The sequence below is a fragment of the Petaurus breviceps genome, unplaced genomic scaffold, assembly GCF_028583685.1.
Source record: "Petaurus breviceps papuanus isolate PSGF00001 unplaced genomic scaffold, PetGlider_PUasm1.0 174, whole genome shotgun sequence".
NCBI classification, from domain to species: Eukaryota; Metazoa; Chordata; class Mammalia; order Diprotodontia; family Petauridae; genus Petaurus; species Petaurus breviceps.
Window position 1 is genome coordinate 25,363,816 of NW_027185761.1, and position 26,410 is coordinate 25,390,225.

General features: G+C 40.6%; 3 protein-coding genes and 1 pseudogene across 6 annotated transcripts in view; 2 read left to right on the plus strand and 2 right to left on the minus strand.

The window, feature by feature from the left end:
• The window catches only part of FANCD2 (FA complementation group D2), a 64,165-nt gene extending 58,190 nt beyond the window's left edge, over positions 1-5,975 (minus strand). For all 3 annotated transcript variants that reach the window (XM_069083960.1, XM_069083959.1, XM_069083958.1), the window contains exons 1-3: positions 5,937-5,975; positions 3,726-3,823; positions 783-920 (exon numbers count right to left, since the gene is read on the minus strand). In XM_069083960.1, coding sequence (XP_068940061.1) covers positions 783-920; positions 3,726-3,789 — 202 coding nt within the window. In that variant the 5' untranslated portion in view covers positions 3,790-3,823; positions 5,937-5,975. The remainder of the gene's footprint in view (positions 1-782; positions 921-3,725; positions 3,824-5,936) is intronic.
• Positions 1-26,410, plus strand: part of RPUSD3 (RNA pseudouridine synthase D3) — a 320,316-nt gene that overhangs the window by 164,177 nt on the left and 129,729 nt on the right. The window lies entirely within an intron of this gene.
• Positions 1,608-3,732, minus strand: LOC138158061 (cyclin-G1 pseudogene; annotated as a pseudogene).
• Positions 6,131-26,249, plus strand: EMC3 (ER membrane protein complex subunit 3). The gene is made up of 8 exons (XM_069083964.1): positions 6,131-6,450; positions 15,294-15,351; positions 17,622-17,715; positions 18,195-18,299; positions 19,213-19,294; positions 19,975-20,054; positions 24,037-24,119; positions 25,021-26,249. The coding sequence occupies exons 1-8, from the start codon at positions 6,296-6,298 to the stop codon at positions 25,147-25,149; spliced, it is 786 nt and encodes a 261-aa protein (XP_068940065.1). The 5' UTR covers positions 6,131-6,295; the 3' UTR covers positions 25,150-26,249.

Below are 26,410 nucleotides of genomic sequence, written 5' to 3' on the forward strand. Positions count from 1 at the left end.
TTCCTATTGAATCTGGCTTGAGGAGGGAGGGAAATACACACTAAATAAGGGATCTCACCCTCCAGGAGAATAGGGGGGGAAGGGGATGTGAGGGGGGATGATGGAAGGGAGGGCAGGCTGGGGGGAGGGCAGTTGGAAGCACCCACTTTTGAAAAGGGACAGGATCAAAGTAGAGAATAGAATAAGTAGGATGTGAGATAGAAGGGAGGGAAATATAGTCAGTCTTCTACAATACATCTACTTTGTTATTGTTTTGCATTAGCTGCACATGTACAACCTATACTGAACTGCTTGTCTCCCCAGTGGGAGTGGGTGGCAGGGGGGGAAGGGAATGAATCTGGAATTGAAAGTTTTAAAATCAAATATTCAAATATATGTATATATATATATATAAATATTTCATCAATACTTTTTTGTATTGCTATCATTAAATTAATACATACTTTAAAAATTTATATGTAATATTCTCATGGAATCATATATAATCTTTTTTTTGTACTTTGTATTAAGAAATGCCTATGTTTCTTGATATGTCAAGTATATTAACAAAAAAGAAAACTAAAAAATTTTTTAAAGACCTAGAAATCTTCTGGAAAACAACTCTCTACTGGTCCCTGGCTGATAGCATTTTCCCTACTCTCTTCCACTTCTTCCCCCCAGCCTTTTCTAATCTCTATGACATTAAATTTCAAAAGCATATAGCTTAATCCCACAAAAAACACACACACAAAACACGATTGCAAATATGATAGCAAAGCCCAGGATAAAGATAAGAATATTACCTAGTTGATTTTGCCTCTCCCCAGTTTTAAGAGTAATTCCTGCTGCCTTGAGAAGCCTTACAAAAGCACTGTCATTCTCTACTACTTCATCCTGAGCAAATGATTTCCTTGGCTTTTTATTCACTTCATTCTTCTTGGCTTCAGAAAAAAGAAATATTTCATAGATTCCATGAACAGAGAAGCAGATGTTAAATTCAAACAAAATAAGAAACTTAATGTCTCCACCAAAGAATCCCCAAGTATAAAAATGGTTAATCGCTGCTTAAAAAAGAAAAATTATATCAATGAATATGACTTTCCATATGTTCATTTTTACTTAAGGAATTACAATTGTATAAAATTTGCAGTGAAGAAACGTAAAAAAATTTTTCTACCTAACTTCAGTGTTTAAGGAAAATATAAGGAACATGGACTTCTGTCTTTCTTATGTACAGAACTCAGCCTGACTTCAACAGGAATTCAAAACATATTGAATAATCAGTAAGAACTAGAAGTAACACATGATCTACCTCCCTCTTGATCCTCTCTTTTCTAAGTCTCTCTTTCCCTTTTACTTCTTTGTCCCCTGAGTAAAATTTGAAACAAAATGTTAAATGTTGCTATGGCTAACAGATCCATCTAGCCATGATTTCCATCCTTTCTCTTTCAATGCAAATAAACATGGATATAAAAAACAAGAGATAAAATTCATTTATTGAACATCCCCTAAACTGTGGTCTCTTCCCAAGAAGGTAAATACACAGGTTTCTCACCTTTTTTTTTATCACCAGATAACATTATTTAAGCAGCCCATTTACTTTTAGTAAGACTACTAGATTGTTCCCATTTTTTTTTTTTTGCATTTCAATAGTTTTATTGAAAGGTCACTTTCTTAGTACCAGAACATAATGGTACTTTGTTAGGTTACTTCAGCCAACTTAAGTTTGCATTGATGAATTGGAAAGGAAATTCTTCAATGAATCAGGTGTTTAGGAGTAAGTGAAGAGTGCATCTGCAAAATGCTTTCCAGCTGCAGTACACATAATCAATTTCCAACTATAGCCTGTTTTCCCCTGAAGTCTGAAAACATCAGTACTAACCTAGCTGCTATGTTTCAGGCTTCACAGCTTAAATCCATTCTAATACTGGAGTCCACGGTTCCTGATGTGAAATAAGCCTTCAAAATAGTTGAATTTCTTCACCATAAGAATCCTATTAAGACCCAGTTTCAGGGATTGTTGGAAGATTAGCAATTTTGTAATAACTATGCTTCAACTGATGTTCAGTATGCCGAGACACAATCCACTCCAACTTCTGAACATTTGGTTTGATGAGTATTCAGTTAGGCACTTTGCTACAAGTTCCTGCCAGAAGGTCAGATCTCTGCAATTTATCTTGGAATGTTTCTGAAGACATTCTACTCCTTCTGTCAATTCTATAAATTTCTGTGCTTAAATCTCCAGTGCAATTATAGACAATGCCAATACAGAAGGCTTTGCTTTAGAAAACATAATCCTACAGGGGCATGCCTCAAGCTGCACTTCCAGTCTTTCAAAACTCAGGTTCTTTCTCCTTTCAAATGGTAAGTTTTCATGAATGAGTGAATAAATAGAGCTGTAGAAACTGAAAGGCAGTAGTTGCTTTGACTTTCCAACACACATTCTCTAACACTATCTTTTCCATTCTCATCAGGTCAGAAACTGTGAATTTGTATTGGCTTATTTGTATCAAATCAGTGGCTGATGGGACATTTCTCTCTTCCTCTGTCAATTTCACAGCCAGATAGAAGCAACTTAATCCCACACATCCAAGATGTTTGGGCCGTACCTTCATTTTGGATAGAAATCTGTCCAGTAAATTCACTGCTAGAGAAAAAGTCTCTGTGTCCAAACCAAAGAATTGAGTTAGGCTAAGAAGATCTTTCACTTCAAAGTCCCTCAGTCTTGCTGTCATCCAAAGGCCCTTATCATGAGTAGATTCAATTAGTCTCAAGCCACAGACCTCTGGCTGTTGGACTCCTGTTCCAACAGAACATTCAGCTGGTACAGCAGTTTCTGAGCTTCAGTTGTTACCAGTGCCTCTATCATCTTGAGCTCCTCGAGGGGGCTCTTCCTCAGTAGCAAGCCTCCTCCCCGCCCCCCGCTAGGCCTGTCCTCTCCTCACCCTGAAAAATTACTCCAAACGTCCCAAAAGACACAGGAACTATAAGAGGGAGAGGAGACGGGCCCGGGGGGAGATGATGGAGGGGGTTTATGGGGCAGTGGCTCCAGCGAGCTGAAAATGATACCAGTCCCAGGCCAAGGAGCGCTCGATTGTTCCCATTTAGATTTAAACATTTTTCAATGAGAAGAAATCATATGCTTTATAATACCTTTAATAAATCATTGTCAATCATCAAATTTTCTTTTACTAAAACAAAAAAGTTCATGATTGTTCATTTTTCACATTTGGAAGTGTTTCTGCTTGTGCAAGTACACATAAGAAAATCCAATACATATTTTGCCAGATACAAATTCCCCAAACTAGACAAATTAATCAGCAATACAATTATAAAATTGAACAATCAGTAAACTAGAGCTCCCTTTACACTCAAACCAACCATTGTCCCCTACCTCTTATGCTTGGTATTGTTACTTGAGAGTTTTAGGTAAATAAATCATCTTTCTAACATAAAAAAGTCATCCTTCCATCTAGATTATAAGATCCTGTAGGGCAGGGGCTGTGTATTATATATTTTTGTATCCTCTTCAACACCAAACATAGAGCTTTTTGCAAAATTGTCACTTAATAAATGGAATAAGAGAAACTCAAATTTCATTAGAAGTGTTTAGTAGAAACCCTTGTCCTGATACATGAATTCTCTATATAATACTCCCAATAGCCAGGTACTCAGCCTCTGTCTGATCACCACCAGTGACAACCCATTCCAAATACTTGCTGAAGGAAATGAATAACTTCACATACTGGAGTGATCTTCTGTCAGGTTCTTTCTGTCTTCAGGTCTTGATAGTCTTCTTTTTCCAAACATTGTGGACAATATCTTCAACAGCCAAAATCACTTCCTATAGTAATGTCAAAAAGCATGTTACCCTCCAGATAGGTTTTGAATTCCTAAACAAAGTTGGATCAAAATGTTTCATAGAGTCAAATGGGTTTTAGTCTTTACATTAAACCTATCTAAATCCCAGAGAACTGCAGTTCCATGAATAATCAATTTCCCTCTATATTTCAGCTTCTCCCAGTACTGCATGAATCACAATTTTCTACATCTCTCCTTAAGTAACAATAGTGGAGGGATCCTGGATTCTCAGAATATCCTCAGTACACATGTAGCAGTGCCTAATACAGTGTACCATACACTAAAGATTCCTTTTTTTTTTTTTTTGCCTTTTTGGAGGGTAAATTGGGCTTAAGTAACTTGCCCAAGGTTACAGGATAGTATTTTTGTGTGGGTGTTAAGTGTCTGAGGCCTGAACCAAACTCCGGGTCCTCCCCACTCTGGGGCCCGCACTTTACTCACTGCGCCACCTAGCTGCCCCTACCCTAAAGATTCTTGACAATTGTTTTTGCTGGTGTAGAAATAAAACTTCCCCAGAGTGAGAAGTCCAGAGGAAGAATATAGAATACAGAACTAGAAGAAGCCTTCTCCCACCTCCCTCCCAACATTTCAGGTGCAGTACTAAATGTTGGAGATACAAAGGAAAACAAAATTTAAAAACAAAAACCAGTTTCTACTACTTTCTACTTATGACCCTCAGTCTAATGGAGAAGACAATATGCAAATAATAATGGGAAAGAAAATATGCAAACAACTTTGTTTCTTTTTGTTTTTTTGCTTTTTGGAGGGGGGAGGGCAGGGCAATTGGGGTTAAGGAATTTGTCCATGGTCACATGGCTAGTTTTTGTGTTAAGTGTCTGAAGCTGGATTTGAACTCAGGTCCTCCAGACTACAGGTCTGGTGCTCTATTCACTGTGCCAACTAACCCCCTGCGGATGTAAGATTTTTGAGAACTGAAACTATGTATCTTTCTTTGTACTCCCTGGAACTCAAAGTTATATGTGTGTGTGTTATGTGTGTTCTCAAAAATGTCCTGTGAATATAAGGGGAATGTTTATATATACATATATAGTACACATATGTGGGTATTGTGTGTATGTATATGTATATATAGTGTATGTGTATGTATATTCCCAAATCTTAGTGCAGTTTTAAGCCATATATAGCTCAGACGATTTATTACTTATTTCACCTATGTGCCTGGCTCTGTGCTAGTCACAACAGAAAGCTGCCTGTCCTCAAGCAGCTTATAGTCTAGCTAGGGGGAGACGCGTACCTATCTAAGTACCACCTTACATACATGATTTCCTTACATGCCCAGCACTTAGCATACAGTAGATACTTAATGCTTCATTCATTCATTCATTAAGAAAAAGATCAACTTACCGAAAATTGGTGCAAAAGGTTAATAACTGACTTAAAGAATTCAGTGATTACCCATACACTAATCTGCAGTGGAGACCTTACATACAGAACTGATAACGGGCAGCCAGGTGGCGCTGAGAGCCATGTGCCCAGGCCCTGGAGGCTGAAGCACCTGACTTCAAATTACGCCTCACACACTTCACGTTACCCAAGCCAAGTCCCTTAACCTCAGTTTCTTCATCTATAAAATGGGGATAATAAAAGCCCCTACCTCCGACGAGGGCCGTAACGCAGGTAAAGCGCTAGGCCCAGTGCCTGGCACACAGTACTGGATATACTATAAAAGTGACCCATTGGGATTCCATAAATGCTAGGCCGGATTAATAAAGGCATGGGGGGAGGGCACTAGCGGCTGGAGACCTTGGGGGCCAGAGCTGGATTCGAACTCGGGTCCTCAGATTCCAGCCAGCCTCGGGGACGTCGCGGCGGCAGGTAAGAAGGCTCGGGCCCCCGGGGGTCTGGTGCCGGTTCCAGGCCACCCCGCCCCCCACCAGCGGCCCGGATTCACGAAGGGCCAGGGAGTTCGCTCTCTCCCGCAGCCCTAGGCCCGAGAGTGGGAACCGTCGACCGGAGGTCTCCGCGCCCGCACCTGGGCGAGGCCTCCGCCGCCGCCTCTGCGGACACGGCCCGGGCTGCTCCGCAAGGGCCGGGAACCATGGGCCTCAGGCGTCCCCACTCTCTCACTCACTCACCTGCACCGCAGCGGATTCCACTCAGCTTGACTTTCCCGCGCGACACGCCCCATCAGGCGACGCCACCGGAAGGGGCGTGTCTTCCGGATGTATCGTGGCGTCATCAGTGGGCGCCGGCACTGCGGGCCCAGACGCGGCCCTGGGGTCTCTGAGGGGAGGGGAGGGGAGGGCACTGCGGGCCCAAACGCGGCCCCGGGGACTCTGAGGGGAGGGGAGGGCAGGGGAACAGGCCGGCGGGAGGAACCTGGGGTGGTGAGGGGACCGGAGCCGAGGTCGCGACTGCTCGCCCCCAGGGGCCTTGCGGGGAAGGAGGCTCGGAAGCGGCCGGGGTCCCCCGTGGGCATCCGTTCCCGTCCACGATGGCGGAGCCCGAGCTGCTGCTGGACTCTAACATCCGCCTCTGGGTGGTCCTTCCCATCGTCTTCATCACCTTCTTCGTGGGCATGATCCGCCACTACGTGTCCATCCTGCTGCAGAGCGACAAGAAGCTCACGCAGGAGCAGGTGTCCGACAGGTGAGAGCCCCGCCGGGCCTCGGTGGCCCTCGCTGTAAAATCCCCGGCCCGGGGTCGGATACCCCCCGAGGGACCCCGTGGCTGCCCCGGACTGACCCCCGGCCCACCCCTCCGGCGCCGCGCCATTCGTCGGAAGGCTAGAGTCCGAGCATTGATTAAGCGCCTGCTGTATGCCGGGCACTGGGCTAAACCCGTCCTGCCCTCAGAGAGCTGACAGTCTGATGGGGAGACCCCCTGCAAACCAGATCTAGAAGGGACAGATAATGAGCAGAGAGAAGGCACTGGCATCAAGGGCTATCAGGGAAGGCTGCTTGTACAAGGTGGCGTTTTAGCCGGGAGGGAGGGAGAGAATTCCAGAAGGAAGATCACTGACCAAGAGGAGTTCCCAAATTCATGAGATTTGGACCTGGGAGGATCATCTAGTCCTGGCAGCTGCACATTGACTTAGAAAACTAGATGTAATATTATCTATGGTGTGTTTCCATTTATTTTGTTAAACATTTCCCAATTACATTTTAATCAGGTTGGGCTTTGAGATATCTGAATACCCTCATTTTGTAGTCAAAATGGAGACCCAAAGAAAAGCGGAAAAACTAGGTAGGAAAACTCAAAATGGACTTTTGTTGACCATTCTGGCCATCAGTTAGGTCCAAGGTAGCCACAACCAGGGCCGCTGAGCCAGCATAAAAGGTCAGCTCAACATAATCACAAGAGAAAAGAAATTTGGTAAAAAAATAAAAGGGCAAGATACAGTAGAAAGAACTCCAAACATGGAGTCTGGAGACCTTCGTTCAAATACTGGCTCTTAAACTTACTAGCTGCCTAAGATGGGTGAATTGTTTAACCTATTTGAGTCTTAGTTTCTTCATTCTTGTATTTCTATTTTGAGAGCCTTGTGTAGTACCTAGCTTACTTAGTAAGCACTCAACAAATACATGCTAAATTGCATATATTTTAGAAAAGATTTAAGTATTTGAAATGCATTACCTCCTAGGGTTGTGGGAAAATGCTTTGTAAATTTTAAGACGTGTGTGTGTCAGTGTGTCAGCTAAGGTGGTGTAGTGCTTAGAGAGAGTGCTGGGCCTGTCAAATCCAGCCTCAGACACTTACTGGCTATGTAACCCTAGGGAAATCACTTAACTTCTATTTGCCTTAATCCACTGCAGAAGGAAATGTCTTGAACCACTCCAGTGTCTTTGCTGAGAAAACCCAATAATAGGGTCACAAAAAGTCAGACATAACTGAATGACTGAACAATATATATAGATATATATATATATATATAGATATAGATATATATGTGTGTGTGTGTGTTCTCATTCTGTAGTCTCTGCCACTAATTCATCATGACTTTGTAAAAGTCGATTAAGTCATTGTGACCTCTGTGAGTGTAAATTGCAACATCTATAAGAAAGGGGTTTAATTAGATGATATCCAAAATTTGGTCTAACTCACACTTTTTATGACCCTGTGGTTTCTGGAGCAACTCAGAGGCCAACAGGTTGGGACCACTGCCTTATCTGCTTACATGCCATTGCCAAAAATAGTAGTTCTATTAGGAACGTGAAGTTAAAATAGCTACTCCATGTTGTTGGGTGTCAGTTGAACTGGTTTTGAATAAATCTCTGAATTGTAACTACTAGATAAAACCCAAGTGATTAAGACAGGCCTATTAATATAAGCAAGTAATTTATTCCTTAACTTAAAGGGATATTTTAACCAGGGCATTTTGCTTTTTTTGTTGTTGTTACATTACACATTATGACATTCTAGACTCTCTTGCCTCAGAGTTCCTTGTAAATGTGGGGGGAAGGGAAGAGACAGAGGTGAAGAGTGTTAAGAAATCCTTCCCACACTTACCCTTAGGACGGATCTGTATTATTGTCTCATCCCTGTTGACTCATACCAGCCCCTAAGAAGACATTGAAGTCCTCAGCATATTAATTTTAGTGTCCAGTTGTAGCTCACAGAGGCTCTTACTTGGTGAAGAGTGTGAAAGGGGCAGGGAGAAGAGATTAAACAAGGAATTCAACAGACTTACTATATGATAAGCACTCCTCTGGGTCCTGGGGTTCAAAGACAAAAACAAAAGACCCTGCCCTCTGGGAGCTTACTTTTACAGGAAAGGGAAGGGAATACTACTTGTACTGTAAATAGAAAATAACTTTAAAGGGAGAGAGAAAGTATTAACTGAGGAGGATTGGGAAGCTAGGATTCTGTGAAGAGAGGAATTGAGTATTACAGGCTCTGGAGAACTATTTCTTTGGTGGCCTGAAGGCAGAAGATAGCATGTCTGGGGAGCTGCTAACAGGTCATTGTTAATAGAATAGAGAGTGTGAAAGGGCATATTTTGAAATAAGACTGAAGAAGTAGGTGGTAGCCAAATCATGGAAAGCTTGAAGAGCCATGTTGAGTATTTTTTATTTTGTTCAAGGCAAAAGGAAGTTGTTTGAAATTTTTGAGTAGGGGTGGCTAGGTGGCGCAGTGAATAGAGCGCTGGCCCTGGAGTCAGGAGGACCTGAGTTCAAATCCAGCCTCAGAAACTTAACACAAAAACTAGCTGTGTGACCTTGGGCAAGTCATTTAACCCCAATTGTCCTCCCCCCCCAAAAAAAAGGCAAAAAAAATTTTTTTTGAGTAGAGGAATGACATAGTCAAATCTGTGTCTTAGAAATACTGGTTTGATAGTTGTATGGACAATAGATTGAAGATAGGGACTTTAGGAAGGAGGCAAACTAGGAAGCCTTGGAATAGTCTCAGCAAGAAGTAATGCTTGGGTTGACTTGAGATCGAGGTTGTGTGAGTAGGTGCAAGATGTGTAGTAAGGGAACAGGGAAAATCAAGAATGATTAAAAGATTCTGAGTGACAGGAAGGATATTAATGCTCTCAACAGAAACAGGGAAGTTTGGAGAAGCAATGGATTTGAGGAGAGGAATAAATCTAGAGTTTGCATGGAGAAAATGGCACAAAGAAGGTTTGGAGGCAGAAACTACAGGAGTTCTCTTTTTCCACCCAGTTGGAATAATTAGTTTTAATTAGTTACGGGCTAAAAAAACATTTTTGTTCGGGATGCTATGAAAAAAGATCATCTGACTTGTGTCACTGACCTGCAGTTGGTTGGAAAGCAGTTAGGATTGTATCTTGTTCTAGCTTTGGTGAAAAGTTTCCAAAAAAATTGTGCAATTTTAAAAATGAGGTATATTGTGCCCATAGCCCCAAGACAATGAGGGTTTATTTTTAACCAGTATTAAAAAATGTTTTTGTCTCTCTTACTCTCCGTGCTATATAAAAAGAATGCTTTTTCCATTAATGTCTTTTTGTGGCCTGTTTGAATTCCATAGCCTTGAGTCCCTCAGATATGAACTTTTTAAAAATGTCCAGCTTAATTTGGCAGATAGATGATTATATGATGGACCATGGCAGGCAGAAATTTCATTACCATTGGGGGCATGATAATTTTCTGTCTATTCAGAATTTTAAAAATATTTTTCTTGTTTCTATGACTCCCTATGAGTTCATCAGTAATTCTGTAACCAATATTAATGGAACCATAAAATTTAGTGATTAAATTTGTTCTTACTACTTTTACTATACATCTTTTTTTAGAGTTGTCCACATGTTCAGCTTAATGTCCTGGTCTTGTGTTGAAGTCAAAATTCCATTGTTTCAAATGCTAAATGAATAAGAGACTGTCAAGCTACTTTACTAAAATATGTATATATAAGATGTGTTTGGATGGATGGATGGATGGATGGATGGATGGATACAGAGCAAGGATCTTAGGATTCATAGAATTAGATTTGAGAGAGCCCTGAGAAGTCCTCTAGTTCAGTCCTATTAGTAAGTTAAGGGGAGTTGGGTTGGATCTTAGAGAAGAAAAAAGGAAGTGACTTGGGGATGAATGGGAAGTTCTGAGAGATCAAGGGAGATTTTTTTTTTTCTTTCTTGGCTTGAATGGAATCAGGTCACTGATAGCAGAGACTTTGGGCTATACCTGCTATAGAACAACATGTTATATACAACATCCTATAGAATGAATAGTATTAGTGATTTGGTTGCCACTTGTATTACCATCAAACAAGAAATAAATTCTTTATAAAGGGGTGGGGGGCAGTTGGGTAGCAAAGTGCTTAGAGCACTGGCTCAGGGGAACCTGAGTTCAAATTTGGCCTCAGGCGCTTGACAATAGCTGTGTGACCCTGGGCAAATCACTTAACCCTGATTGACTAGTTAAAAAAAAAAAAAAAGGCAAAGAAAATGATTGGTCCAGAGGGCAGACTTTACTTAAACAGGCTAATGCTTAAAAAAAAAAATTATGAAAATGAAGAAAAGAGACATTTCAAATGAAAGAATGATGAGAAAACTCCCTAGGGAGTTTTTCTGGCTGCCCTGCATGTCTGCTGGGCAAAAAGAGACAATCTCGAGCCAAAGTCTTTCTAACATGATTAAACAAGAACAAAAAGAAAAAAGCTGGGAAATGGGAAGTGCTTTTGCCAGTTGTTCATGCCCAGGGAAAAAACAGAAATATTAAAGTACATTTGTACAGGAAGGGAAAAGGAGAAGATTTGGAAGAGAATGGTTACCAAAGGCTGCTTTGTTAAGTTTGTCATTGCTCAAACACCACCTAGTACAAGTGATTTCTGAGATTAGGTTTGTGTTTCAAGAGGGATCGTGTGACATTCTGAATTTAGGGCTACTTTGTACCTGACCATACTTGGTGAAAAGAAAAATCTCTCCTCCCCACTATGCACCAGTTCAGGTGTTGTTGCCAGAGGTACTTTCACAGAAGTGAATGTGAATGAGCTGGACCTTGTGACACTGGAGGCAAAGCTGCCTGACAGAAACACGCACAGGTTACCAGTGAGAAGGGAAATGATAGCTTGATAAATGCAGTCCTGCTTGTCTTTTACTCAAAAGTTCCACATCCTCTAGAATTATTATTAGGGACTCTACAATATATATCTAGAAAACAAGTTATGATTTTTTTTTAAGTCACATGACACATTCTGCCACACTTGGTCATAACTGAGGTCTCCTATTGTGTTTGTTACAATGTATACTGATAAATGTAAAAGACCTGATTTTTTATTTTTGGACAGGGGAGGTAGGGTGGTAAAAGGGCTCTATGTGTCTATACTTATCCTGTGTATGTGCATTAACTCTTCTGCTTCTACCTGCCAAACATTATTGTGCAGAATCTTGTCCTAGGTGCCGAAATACCAAGATTATGAGTTCCTAGAGTGCAGGGGTGCTTATCTGATACCTTTCCCCATATAGCCACCACCTCTATAACCTATTTCTATCCCAGTTTATTTTAGCTTCCAAGGTCACATATCTCTGACTCTAGGACGCAGGGCAAAAATAAAGGTTTATCTTTGGAAATTAATCTGTGAATAGTGTTCTAAATATTTAAATTAAGAGAAAGAGCAATAGCTTCAGTGCTGCAAATGAGGATGTCTTTAGTTGGATTGAATGTAAGTAACTGAAAAACTTATATGGTTTGATCTTCACGCTGGTCTCTAGGTTTTGAACCTTTCTTTGGAGCCCAGCATTGTTGAAGATACAAAAGAAGTCTAAGGCTTGGCCCTGACCTTTCAACAGATTACCATCTGGCAAGGGAGACCAGACTCACAGATGTGAAGTAATTATAGAGCAATTAATCTCTACACTGCCTTATACTGATTAGAAGTGCAGGAAGAGCTCCGAGAAGGGAAAGCTCACTGTGAGCCAGTCATCTAAAAAACTGGGCGGAGAAGTGGAGGGGTGTAGAATGCCAGGAGGAGGAAGGCATTTGGACGGTAGAAGAGGAAGCGGTGAGAATAAGCCAAGCAAAGGAAGGCATCGAGAGTGTACAGGAAGGCGGTCTGGGGTGATGGCAGAAGCCTAGCAGAGCTCCATCTGTGGGAGAGCTAGGAGAGTCTTCTGTGGGCCATCTTCTGATGAATGAGAAAAGAAAGGAAAGGATATAAAAAAAGAAAAGGCTTTCCAGAGAAAGAAAGAACCAGACTTTGATGATCAAGTTGATATTGAGGGAAGGGTAAAGTGCCAAGGTTTCTAGCTGGCCCCATGATGGCAACCTAGGTAGAAATAGCACAGATAAAGATTATAGGCAAAAGAAGTGCAGAGGGCTAAAAAGATGATCTTAATAATATGAGCAGCTCACATTTCCATAGTGCTTTAAATTGCTAAAGCATTTCACATGCATTACCTCATCTGAGCTTCAGAACCACTCTGTGAAGGAGGTGCTTTGGTTCCTATTCTGCAGATGAAGAAACTGTAGTAGGCAGTATAGGCTGTACTTAAGCCAGCTCTTCCCAGCTCCGGGATAACACCATTATCCCCTCTGCCATGCACCTGTTATAGAAAAGAGTAAACGAAAGAACTTTCATTAAGTACTTAAATTTGTGCTAAGCGCCAGGTATATAAACAGAAGGCTGTCAAAGAGCTTACTTTCTAATGGAGGGGGACAGCTGCAAGGCAGGCAGGAAGGCCTTCTGGTCCTTAGGGATGCCCGGAAAAGCAGATGATGGAGCTTTGAAAATGTCATTTTCCTTAATAAAACCATTGTGGTTTGTGCTGCTGAGCCATCTGACAGCGCCAGAGACTTTGATGGGGAGAACTTCGTAGTTAGGTTTGCTGAGGAGGCAGCAGCTTTCAGCACCAGCAGACACAGTTGCCAGGCAGCCTTTTCCCTGGACTCTGGCATTGAAAGCTGGGCTGAAAGAAGCCCTGGGTTAGGGGAGAGAGGTGCTATTCCTGAGGCTCTTGGGCTTACTGGTTGTCAGTGACAGTTGATTTTGCCCTCCTCGGTGACAGCTTCAAGGACTGGGGCTGGAAGAAGGTCATGGGGTGGGTGGGGGAGTCCTGTTCCCTGTGCTCTTAGGCTTAAGGTCCCAGGCTATATTCTGTGGGTGGTAGTCAAGGTTTCAATTTTAGTTTTTGGTTTGACCTGCCTAGCACACGTGAATAGTAGCAGCATTTTACTAGATGTTATAGAGTACAAAAAGTAAATATGAGACATCAGTAAGGTGTGTTCAGTTTAGCTGAAAAAATATACATGAAAAAATTTGTGAAGAAAAAACAGTTTAATATTTTGAATATCAAGTCTTCAAAAATTCGAAGCATTTTTAATTTTGTCAATGTGGATCTTCCATCTGATGCAAATCTTGATTTTTCAGTAATTGTCTTCAGAGAGCTCCTAGTGGAAAGATTTCTCATTCTGGCCAGCCTCACAATCGGTCTCCAGATTTAACTCACTTAGATCTATGATCCCTATTCTGGGGTGCTCTTAAAGCCTTTTGGTCAAAACTACCAGAGCTTTCCCTTCACTGCTATAGCCTTTGAGAAGCCAGGGTCATCCATTATCAAAACTACTAATTCTAATATAATTAATTATCCCTTCCATATACTCTGAGACTTGAATTGAATATAATATACTGTTTGTAATTTAGAGTCCCAGCAAAGCTTCTTGGAATAAAGTGAGATTTGAAAATAGGTGAGACCATAAATAGATACAGAGGATGGAAGGAGGTATGGGCAAGGGGGGGAGGGGAGGATCAGGAAGAAGGTAGTGAACTAAGTCATCACAGAGGTTAGAGCAGCTTGGAAAGTAGAGGAGACCAGCTGTAGCAGAGGTGGGGGGCTAAGCAGTCAATAGGAAGTTTTTGTGATTTGTCTGTCAGACACTTGGGGGTTTGATACATTCAGTGCTCGGGTGGGGGTTTTGATTAATTGAGATTTTATTCTCCCTTGATCATATTTTAGAAACCCTTCAAAACCTAGTTAGAATTGAATTATTGAGGCCCTATTCTATTGGATTCTTACGTCTTATGTGTTCTTTGTACTACCTCTCTTAGTATTTCTTCCTGGAGGACATTATGTTGATATACCCCTGAGATAGTGAAGAATATCGTGTTCCTTTTAACAGGAAGAATGGGAAAAAGGAAATGTTCCTGTTGGAATTTCCATGTATGGTTTGCTGTAGTAGCATGTCTTTGCAGCAAGGAAAAGCTTTTAACATCTGTAGGCATTTTTCCATAGGACTGGTCAAAAACTTCTCCATATTCTGAGCAATGACCAACTAGCTGATCTTTCTATTCAGGAAAAAAAAAATCTTTTCCCCCCTCTTAAAGGTAATAGAAAACTTGGGGAAATGTCCCAATCTTTCTTCTTTAGAAATCTTCATTTGTAACATAACAGCCTAGGAATGGAAGATGGGAGGGTGGGGAGACAATTCCTTCTACTTTTTTTTCTTTTTGGAGGGGGAAGGCAGGGCAATTGGGGTAAAGTGACTTGCCCAAGGTCACACGGCTAGTAAGTATTAAATGTCTGAGGCCATATTTGAACTCAGGTCCTCCTGACTCCAGGGCTGGTGCTCTGTTCACTGCGCCATCTAGCCGTCCCGATTCCTTCTACTTGAAAAACTGTTACCAGTAGTTTATTAGATTAAGTGTGCAATAGTATTGATTTTGTATAAACATCTGTATTTTAATGCTTCCCTGTTGGGGCAGCTAGGTGGTACAGGAGTCAGGAAGGCCTGAGTTCATATCTGGCCTTAGATATTTACTAGCTGAGTGATCCTAGATAAGTCATTAACCTGTGTTTGCCTCAGTTTTCTCAATTGTAAAATGAGGATAACAGTACTTTGTAGGACTGTTGTGAGGTACTTAGCACGGTGCCTGGCACATAGTAGGTGCTCTAGAAATGCTCATTCCTTTCCCTTCCCTTCATAGCCATTGCTCACTGAGACCTAACTTGTGTTTAGGACTTCTTAGCTGTATCTATAGTCTTTTCCAATATTTCATCCTAATACTTTCATTGTCTTGGTTATTTTTTTTTCCAGTCAAGTCTTAATTCGAAGTAGAGTCCTCAGGGAAAATGGAAAATACATTCCCAAACAGGTACTTAATCATTTTGTTGGCATCTCTCTGACTAGACGGATTTGTAGTTAATGGTTGTGCCTAAATGTTTTATGAGGCCAATGTCTGGGAGAGTCGATGGCTTCTAGAAAAGGTATTGAACCCTGTACTCTTGCTACTTGCTTTGAATGTCTTTTTTAGGAAACTCATTTTCAAATGGGATTTCTGGGATAGCAGGTTGGTTGCTGAGTAATGTGAACATTCCAAGACCAGCATACTTAAAAAAAAAAGTTTGGTCACTATCACTTTATTTATTGCTAATTCTTGTTTTTACTATCCCCTTTATTTCCAAGTGTATTCTTTCCCCATTCCTAATCCAGAAAGCTATGTCTTATGACAAAAAATTAAGAAAAAGAAAAGGAAAAACAGTTCAGCAATACTAACCAACATATCAACCTAAGTCTGACAGTATATATGATATTCCACACCCATAGTCCCTCACCTCTAAAAAAAGGGGGGGGAGGGTGTGAATCAGCACTCTTTTTTTAAAAGTGGCCATTTTTAATTGGAAAAACATCAGTTGCTCATGGTTAGGCTGAGCTAATATAATAAAAACAACAATTTAACCTAAATTAATTTATCTATTTAATGCCATACCAATCAAACTACCAAAAATTTATTTTATAGAGCTAGAAAAAAATAATAGCAAAATTTATCTGGAAGAACAAAAGGTCCAGAATATTAAGGGAATTAATGAAAAGAAATGCTAGGGAAGGTGGCTTAGCCATACCAGATTTTAAATTATATTACAAAGCAGCAATCATCAAAACTATGTGGTACTGGCTGAGAAATAGAATGGTGGATCAGTGGAATAGATTAGTACAGAAGAAACAGTAGTCAGTGACTATTATATATATATATATATATATATATATATAGAGAGAGAGAGAGAGAGAGAGAGAGAGAGAGAGAGAGAGAGAGAGAGAGAGAGAGAGAGAGACTATACTGTTTGATAAACCCAAAGACTCTAGCCTCTGGGATAAGAACTCACTATTTAACAAAAACTGCTGGGAAAACTGGAAAATAGTATGGCAAAAACTGGGCATAGAACAATATCTTACATCATATACCAAAATAAAGTCAAAATGGGTTCACGATTTAGATATAAAGGCTGATACTGTAAGCAGTCTGGGAGAGCAAGGAATAGTTTACCTGTCAGATTTATGGAGAAGGAAAGAATTCATGACTAAACGAGATAGAGAGCATTATGAAATGCAAAATGGATAATTTTGATTACATTAAATTGAAAAGTTTGTACAAACAAAGCCAATGTAACCAAGATTAGGAGGGAAGCAGAAAATTGGGAAAGAATTTTTACAACTAATGTCTCTGATAAAGGCCTCATTTATAAAATATACAGAGAACCTAGTCAAATTTATCAGACTACAAGTCATTCCCCAAATGATAAATTGTCAAAGGATATGAACAGGCAGTTTTAGAGGAAGAAATTAAAGATATCTATAATCATATGAAAAAATTCTCTAAATCACTATTGATTAGAGAAGCATAAATCAAAACAACTCTTAGGTACCACATCTCACCAGTCAGATTGGCTGACATGACAAAACAGGAAAATGATCAATGCTGGAGAAGATATGGGAAAATTGTAACACTAACACATTGTTGGTGGAGTTGTGAACTGATCCAACCATTCTGAAGAGCAGTTTGGAACTATGCCCAAAGGGCTAGAAAAATGTACATACCCTTTGACCCAGCAATACCACTTCTAGGGCTGTATTCCAAAGAGATCATACAAGTGGGAAAAGGACCTGTATATACAAAAATATTTATAGCAGCTCTTTTTGTGATAGTAAAGAATTGGAAACCAAGGGGATGCCCATCAGATGGGGAATGGCTGGACACATTGTGGTATATAAATGTAATGGAATACTATTGTACTATAAGAAATGAGGAGCAGACAGACTTAATAATACCCTAGAGAGACATATATAAACTCATGCTGAGTGAGGGGAGCAGAGCTAGCAGAACACAGTTAAGACACATTATATCTGTGATGACTGATTTTGATAGACTGGGCTCCTCTCAGTATGCAAGGTTATAAGACAACTCCAAAGGACTATAAAATAAATAAATTTAAAAGGAAAAAAAGACATAAAAAAGTGGACATTTTGACAAAGAGTTAATGTATCATATAATCATAATCATCATGATAATAGCCTTTTTACAGCATATCTGTATTCAGTTTTATGTCTGAATTTTTTTTTTTTTTTTAATGTGTGTTTTATTTTTAGTCTTTCTTGACACGAAAGTATTATTTCAACAACCCTGAAGATGGATTTTTCAAAAAAACAAAGAGGAAGGTAGTGCCTCCATCTCCTATGACAGGTATTTTCTTAGTCAACTTTAAATAAATAATGGGAGGCAAAGAGTTTTAAAATTCTGAAAGAGTCTCATAGAATTTGTTATTGGAAAATAATGACCAACATTCATTCATCCAGCTTTTGGTTGGTGAGAGGAGATTCACTACCTAGCAAGGCATCCCCTTTCATTTTTATTATGCTTTAATTGCTAGAAATTGGCTAATATGTCTACTCTTTTCAGTTTCTTAAATGTCTGTGAAGTCTTGTTGCTCTAAAAAATATATTGAACAGATATTTAAAGGAGATTAGAATAAATTACCTTGTGCAGTCTGACTGCCTTTTCTTTTACAGTATTCATTTCTTGAGTCAAAGATGATTAGTTATTTATAACCTTTGTAATAATATCTTATGTGAGGCATTAGTTAATATTAAATGTTCATTTAGAAAACAATAAAAAATTCACTGGGAAGAGATCAGTGATCAGTCTGTTTTTTTAATTCTTAGATCCTACCATGCTCACAGATATGATGAAAGGAAATGTGACAAATGTTCTTCCTATGATTCTTATTGGTGGATGGATCAACATGACTTTCTCGGGATTTGTAACAAGTGAGTGTCCATCATAGAATTCTTTGTGAATTAAATCTTTTACCTCTTTTTAGTTCAGTGGATTAAGAGCTGGAAAGGACCTTAGCCATTATCTAGTTCAACTACCTCATTTTACAGATAAGGAATCTGAATCCCAGAGATGGGAAATGACTTAAGCAGTAACCTGGCAAGTAATAAGTAGTATAAATGGGCTTGAAATAAAGAATTTCTGACTCCACAGCTAGTCTTCTTCTCACTATACCACCTTACTTTTTTCCTTGTTCATAAAAACGTAAATGTTCCTAGGACAGGTAAAAGCCCATGTAATCTGTCCACTAATAGATTTTAATAATGTTTTTCAAGATCTTTTAAACTACAGTAATTTTACTAGTTCACCCTAGATGAGTACCTCATTTACTATGTGGAAGCCAGTTTAGCTTTATTCTCTTTGTAACTGTCTTCTCAGTAGGGATTCAAACCAAATGAAATATATTTTTGATTCAAAGAATATTTTGATGTTCCAGGCCAATAGAAAATATGTCAGTTTGTTTCTGGTTTAAACTGGTTCACTATTTAAAAATTTTTTTACTCTGTTCTCAGTTCTGTTTTTTAAAAAGTAGGTTCAATTTTCATATTCAACAGATTAATGAAGTTCATTTCAGTCTTTGGTTCACAGTTGAAATCCTAGGCCCTGCTGCCAAAGGGAGATAATAACTACGTTAGAGAACCTGATTTAGCAGAATGACGTTTTAATCTACTAGAAATAGTTACAAAAAGCCTTTAAAATTCATTTTCACAAAGAAACATGTGTTGAAGATTTTTCACATATCCTCCAGCAGAAGATTGTGCACATTAACACTTAAACCTTTCTAAAAATACCATAGCAGAAAACAGTTGGGAGGTTTTGGTGAGCTTTTTTCTTTCTTCCTCACAGCCAAGGTCCCATTTCCTCTGACCCTCCGATTTAAACCCATGCTACAGCAAGGAATTGAACTGCTCACTTTAGATGCATCCTGGTAAGAACATATTTTTTTTATGAAACTCAGAACTCAATGTGTGTAAAGGAAAAGGGATTCTGATTTTTGGAGTTCACTGATGTAGTCATTCAGTGTTGGATCATCTAAAGCTCCCATGCTGCTTTTAAAAACTTCATAACATTATATGATAATCCTGCTTCACTTCCAGCAAGGTACTCAGGAATTGTTGTGCCTGTGAGATAAGGGGCGGAGGAGGTATCACTGGCCACCCTAGTACCAAGTCCTCAAAGGTAGCACAACGCAGGAAGAGAAGGTATAGTGTCAGTCTTATGAACAAGAAGAAAAGTGTCAGATGTGATGTCAGCAGGGTTAGGAAAAGCCTCCTCTTCTACCAAAATTCCCTACCCTCTTACTGATGGCCCTGAGATGCCACCTTGATCACTCAGTTCTTTGGCATAAGTCTTTTCTCCTGTCAGAATGCAAATAACCACTTGCCTACAGTGAGTAACTGCTTGTAAGACTGTTTTTTTTGTATGATGCCTATCTTCTTTAATTTTGTTTGCTAATGAACATGTCTATAAAAGCTGCCAAAGTCTTAGCCCTTCCTTCTTTATTAGAAAAATTTCAACGGATATAGTTTAATCAGTTCTAATTTGCCTTAAGAATTGGGAACAAAATTCATTATATGATATCTTCAAAGACTGATCCTTTTTTGTCAGGGTGAGTTCTGCATCCTGGTACTTCCTCAATGTGTTTGGACTTCGAAGCATTTATTCCCTGATTCTGGGCCAAGACAATGGTGAGTAGTGCTGGTTCTCTAAATGAATACTCTATGACTCTGCTCACAGAAATGAGAGTCACCCAGATCAGGGCAAAAGAGCCACGTGCATTTTCTCTTGGAACAACCCAGCCAAACAATGCCTCCTTTGCCCCACTGGCTCATTTTTCTGAATTGCTCTTCAGTCACTACAGTAAAGCATAAGAGATGCATTGCATTCAGTGTTAGGGACAAGTTAGATACTTGGAACTTAGAGAATAAAATGATATTTAAAGCACACTGATAGAACGAGAATATCATTGCCCTTAGGTCACTTATATTTTTGATTTTTTGGAGATCATGACATTCCAAGATTTGAAACCATATTTATCATCTGTAGAACTATGGAGGAAATTTATATTAAAAAGACAGCTTTTGGTGTTGGCAGCAGCTTGGGATCTTGAAGAGTGCTGCAGTTTCTGAAATTCAGTCTAACCTTTTCTATCCATCCTTGCCAATTGTTGGCCCAGCCCGCTGTCTCACTAAAGCAATTTGTGTCCAAAACAATTGCTGTCATCAGATTATATGTTATAATCTGATATGCATACTTCATCCACTTGGCTTTCCCTATGTGGATGGATCTCATCAAGGAAGGTCATGTTTTGACCTTTGGGGTTTAATGTGGTCAGCGCACTTTCCCTCTACAAATACGAGCTCTATCCAGCTAAGTTAAAGGAGAAGAGGATTCTGAGACAAGGTGGCTGAAGTGGGCCTTGGTATTTCTGATGTATTAGTCTGTAAACATTGTGAGAGCAAGGCCTCTTTCTTCCTCTACCCTCAGTGCTTGACGTGGTACCTGTCTCATACATATTAGGCATTCACTAAGTATTAAATGAAGCAGAAATAAGGTTTTGAATGTTATTTAGGAGGCAGATGACACTGTTTTGGGGGGGAATCAACCAGAAGGAATGGATTTTGGGGGAAGAGGAGAAGGGAAAAAACTACTTTAGCCTTTAATTTGAGAGTTCATTTGGCAGAAAACCCATCCTGTTCTATTACCTGGAAGGATACTATGAGCTATGCTCCATTTTTTTTTTTTTAAGGTAGACAAGCAAGTACCAGATAGCAACTTGCTTTCTGGTCAGTAAAGTAAGTTCCAAGGGTCTATTTTGAGCTCTGCACATTTGCAGAGTTCCATCCAGTGTTCCATATCTTTGACATGTATAGGACAGTATAATGGATGTTCATAATAATGACCCTGAGCCATCAAGAAAAAATTCAGTCCTGGTCTTTGTACCCTTTTCACTAAAGCTGGGAAATAAATGATCTATTTGAAAAAAAAAAGTTCCATTAATAACAGTTAAAGAAAAAAACTTTAAGCAGTTAGAAGATTGATTGCCTTTTATTTACCAAGAAGACATCATTCCCTCAAAAGTTGTAGTTAACCGAAGGAATAAACAATATTTCTCCCAGTTGAGGAAGTGAGGGTAGGAAGATAATTTGTTCTGTTTGGGACATGTTGAGTTGGGATGCTGATATGATATCTGGCTGATGTCTGGCAGCCTGTTGAAAATATGGAACTGCAGTTCAAAAGATAGAATTAGAGCTTTGGGCATCATTTATGGAGAGATGAAATTTGAGCACGTGGGAACACAGGAGATGAGGAGGGAGAGTGTAGAAAAAAAAAAGGAGACAACTTGAGACAGCACCTTGAGGTATCTGCTGTTTAGGGAGCAGGAGATGCAGAGTGGTCCCATAAAGGTGGCAGGGTTGCAGGGGGAGGGGCCTTGGACCAGGCAGTCTCAGGAAAATAGATGTAGAGCTGGAGCAGACCTCCTCCTCTTCCAGATGGGGAAACTGAGGGCAGTATCTCCAGCAAGAGACTTTTAAATTAAAGCATAAGGCACAGGCCTTTGCAAGAGGGTGTAATTGTGGGGCAGCTAGGAGGCACAGTGAATAGAGCACTGGCCCTGGAGTCAGGAGAACCTGAATTTAAAACCAGCGTCAGACACTTAATACTTCCTAGCTGTGTGACCTTGGGCAAGTCACTTAACCCCAGTTGCCCTGCCTTCCCCCCCCCAAAAAAAAAGACCCCCTCAAAAAAGAGGGTATAAATGTAACCAAAAGGTTTCTATCAGAAGACATATATTTGCTTTCTCTCTTCCTCCCAGCCAAGCCACCCTGTCTCATCTCCTTTCCTGCCCTAGTTATCTAGTCTTTATTAGGAGAACTCTAATGAGAGGGAGCCCTGTGCCTCCAGAGGGAGCCTACCCATCACAGTTCTCAACAGCCTCTCCCCCTCTGCTGGCTGATCCATCAGATCTAGGGCCATGCTTTCCCCTGTTCCCTCATGTGACCCCCCTCTTCTCTCCCTGTTTTCTTGCCTAATTCCTGGCTCTCTTTCACACACCCTACCCTATGACATCTCACTTGGGTTGGAACTCAGCCTGCAGCTGTTCCTTTGCTGATTTCATGTGTAACTTAACAAAAAAATGTTTGAGCTTGTCTTTTAAAAAAATATCTGTGTTGGGTGCAGAGAGGAATGCTGATTGTGGCTCCTGAGGTTGTATTCAAATGTTATTTTTAAAGGCTTTTCTTCTGACACGCAGTAGGCCCTGATGCTATGTCTAGGAAGTTCCTGTGGTTGGTCAGATACACAAGGCTTCCTAAACAGAAGTTAAGCAGCACTGACTGCCCCTACTCGGATCATTGTGGCAACCCCCACAATGAAGTCTAAAGCCCTACATAGGCACATGGGAGCTCAGAGCCACTATTGAATGTAATTGTTGGAAATTATTAAGGAGATTCAGTAATGGGCAGTGGGGAGATCCAAGAGATGACCAGCCCTCTCTGAGTAGCTGAGGTAGAGTGTGACAGACAAAGTCATAGGAGTTAGGAAGTCTGGGTGTTTGAAGGGACACAAACATGTATGCTGAAGCCTCCAAATGTGAGGGCAGGGCTAGAGATGGAAAATAAAACTGTAAGTCAGATACTGACAGCCAGTCAGTTACATCCACAAGGATCTGAGCCTAGCAATGCAGATAAATGGGGTGAATCTTAAAGGAGAGGTTGCTGAGGGGGCCTCTGCAGCAGTAAGAAGAGCCCCTCATGTGCCAGGGCAGGGCAGAAAGAACAACCCACACTGGTTAGGGTGGCCAGAAATGAGACCTCTTCCAGAAAAGCCAGGTTTTCACGAGCTCCAGAAGAAGGAATGCATATGAATCAAGAGCTCAATGAAGAGGATTTTGTTGAATTCAGAGCAAGAGTCCCAGAGAATAGAGGAAGATAGAGCCTGAGAAGGAGGGGGGCTGAGCTTTAGAGTGATGATCGTGAGTGAAGGGGCCTGTCTACACCAATGGCAGTGGGGTCACAGGGATTGGAGGAGCCAGGAGGTGGGATTCACCAACAGAGTGTGCAGGGTTTGATGATCCCAGTGACTAGGCCACTTTCTACGGCTTCTCTCTTTAAATACCTGATATCAGGGTTTGATGATGGCAAGGAGGTTGGACCAGATACCTGAGTCAGTAAATACTGAGTAGTCTGGTAGGCCTGCAGGAGCCAACAGAACTAACACCCAGTAACCAGTTTTCTAGCTTTATCTTAAGGTCCGGTGGAGCATGAGGCATCTCCAGAAGATGCCCTGCATGCAGAGCAGGCATTCAGCTCCCTAGAGCAGGCCAGGGGATACTGGGTCAGCATGGAGACGCTGGTGCAGGTGATTTGTCTGCGATCCTAGAGCCCTTGTTGATATTGGAGAGAGGGCAAGATGTCAATGGACACCTCTGATTACTCTGGCATTCCTTATAGACAGATACATACATAAGCACACCCACATATATGAGTTGATCCTTCATGTTTACATCTCTCACTCCCTTTGAGATGACTGTTCAGAAACATATACATCTGTCAGCTTGAAGGGACTTTGCTCATTCATTTTGCAGGCAAGGCACCCACAAAACCCCAGAAGAGTGAAGAGTGGCCTTACTCTCTTAAGTTAGTCTTGTTTGTATGCATTCTGTTGCAGCTGCAGACCAGTCTCGAGTGATGCAGGAGCAGATGACAGGGGCAGCAATGGCCATGCCTGCAGACACCAACAAAGCTTTTAAGGTAACCACAAATTCCCTTGGGGGAGGGAGATGATGAAGCTTTGAAATGTGTAGCAATACCTGCATTGTTCAATAATGCCTACAGTTTCTTTGCTTTTTTAAAGGAACCTTCCACAGAGTTCCTTTTTAAAAGTGAGATCTTAGTGTGTTTATATGTTTCTGAATACAAAATTTCCATTTAAACATTTTTTCTTGCATTAGGAACACCCATCTTTATGTCTTTGTGTTCATTTTGTATATTTGTGGTCAAGTTTGATTCTAGTTAAAAAAATTAATCTCATTCTGATACATAAGGCCTAGGTAAGAATCAAGTGACTAAATAAAATAGATTTAAGAGCTGAACTGTATAAAGAAAAAAAGCAGATTTTGTAGATGATTTCAGTAAAATGGTAAAGAGGACACACATCCTTAATTAACCAACTTGTTTAATTTTTTTTCTATTTCCAGTAAAACCTCACTAATTGAACCAGAGGACTGGCCAGTACTAAAATCTAAAATTATCTTTTCAAAGGGACTTTTAATAACTTTCACACTGAGCAAGGTTCTGCTGAACCTGCTTTAAGCAATAAATTATTCATTTGTAATCGATCAATTTAAGTATTTAAGCAGGACCATTTGCATAAAAGCACTTAAAAAGAATTCATTCTATTTTCTTAGCAAATCTGTCTTTCTCTAATTAATGTCAAACTACTGAGGTTGTCCTGTGTAATGAGATTTATTATACATTCTTTTGTAGGGCCAGTACTCTGACTTAGGTTATGCTAAGATTGCATTCACAGAGGCCTTAAAAGAGCTTCCATACCACTTAAGCAGAAAGACACCTCAGCCCCACCCCCAACTCCTGTCCCCCTCCCCAGTCCTGTTCTGCTCTCTCACAATCCTGGTGTGTTCTTTCTTCACAGACTGAGTGGGAAGCTTTGGAGCTCACTGATCATCAGTGGGCACTAGATGATGTTGAAGAAGAGCTTATGGCCCAGGATCTCCACTTTGAAGGCATGTTCAAAAAGGAGCTACAGACATCCCTTTTCTGAAGGCTCAGGCAGTGGTTAAACCAGTACAGGCATCTCCAGCATGCTGCTGGGGGCTCAAAGAGTCATAAGAGTTTTTTTGTTTGTGTTTGAAAAGCTTAGAATAAAGAGGAGCATGAGCTTCTAAGTAGGGCCTGTTTTTGTCTGAACTTGTCTCCCATTTTTATGTTTGAAGTCACAAGAAGTAAAGTCTTTCACACGACTTGGAGAACTCTTTTAAAAAATAATTTATTTTCTAGCTTATGTCTCTGGTAATAGCAGAGGGGAAATAGTAGAGTGGAAAGCCAGATAGTGAGAGCATAAACAAATATCTAGATTGAACCTTTTGCCAAAAAGGTGCCACTTCTCAGTAAATGACATCAGGTGCAGCTGATCTTTTTCTGGAGTCCAAAACAACTTGAAGTCTTTTCTTTCGGTCCTCCAGCCACTAGTGCTCACATTTTATGGCATGTTATAATTTATGAAGCGCCTATGAGGTCACAGGCCAGCGAGAGCTGCTACCCCCACTTTCCCAGGGTAGACTCAGGGCCTTGCTACTTTTTCCCCAGTTTGGGCAGTCTCCATGGGGGCAGGGTCTGCTGCTAATCCCCACCCCCATCGTCTGATCAGCAGCTTACTGGAAGCCATAGCTTCTGGAGGGTGTCCTGGAGTGGGCCCCACCTTCTTCATCTACACATCTGCAGTGAATATCGGTGTCCATGCTGATGTCCCCCCCAACAGCTCTGAAGTGCCTTCTGAATCATCAAAGGCAGGTTCAGCTACAGTCAGTGTTCTAGTGTTGAGTGGATTTTATTGCAATCTAGCTTTATGGACATTTGTAATCTGTACCCTCTATTAAGACTCTTAACCCACTCTGTTCCCTGGGGATTATTGTAAATAAATAGCAATTTCCTGCTTGATGTACTGACCTGGGCAGTTGCTGATTTCATTTTATCCAGACACATGTTATGGGCTGAGCAGTGGTCATTTTATTTGGTTAAAATGTAATAGAGGAAACAGTTTGTGTTGTTTTACGCTGTGGTGAACCTCTTCATGTGATGAGAGCTGTTAACTAGTAAAAACCTAACCATCTCTATAAAATAAACTGGGTTCTTTTTTCCTCAGTCTGTGAAGTTGTTCCCTGACAGACTTGTGCATGACTCCAAATGAGTATTGTCCTTATTGCTAGTCATGGGATACTGAAGGGCCTTTAAAGATCATCTCACCCAGCCTGCTTGGGTCCCAGCTACACCAGCTGCAGCCCACAGGTAACATAGGCAGTGGC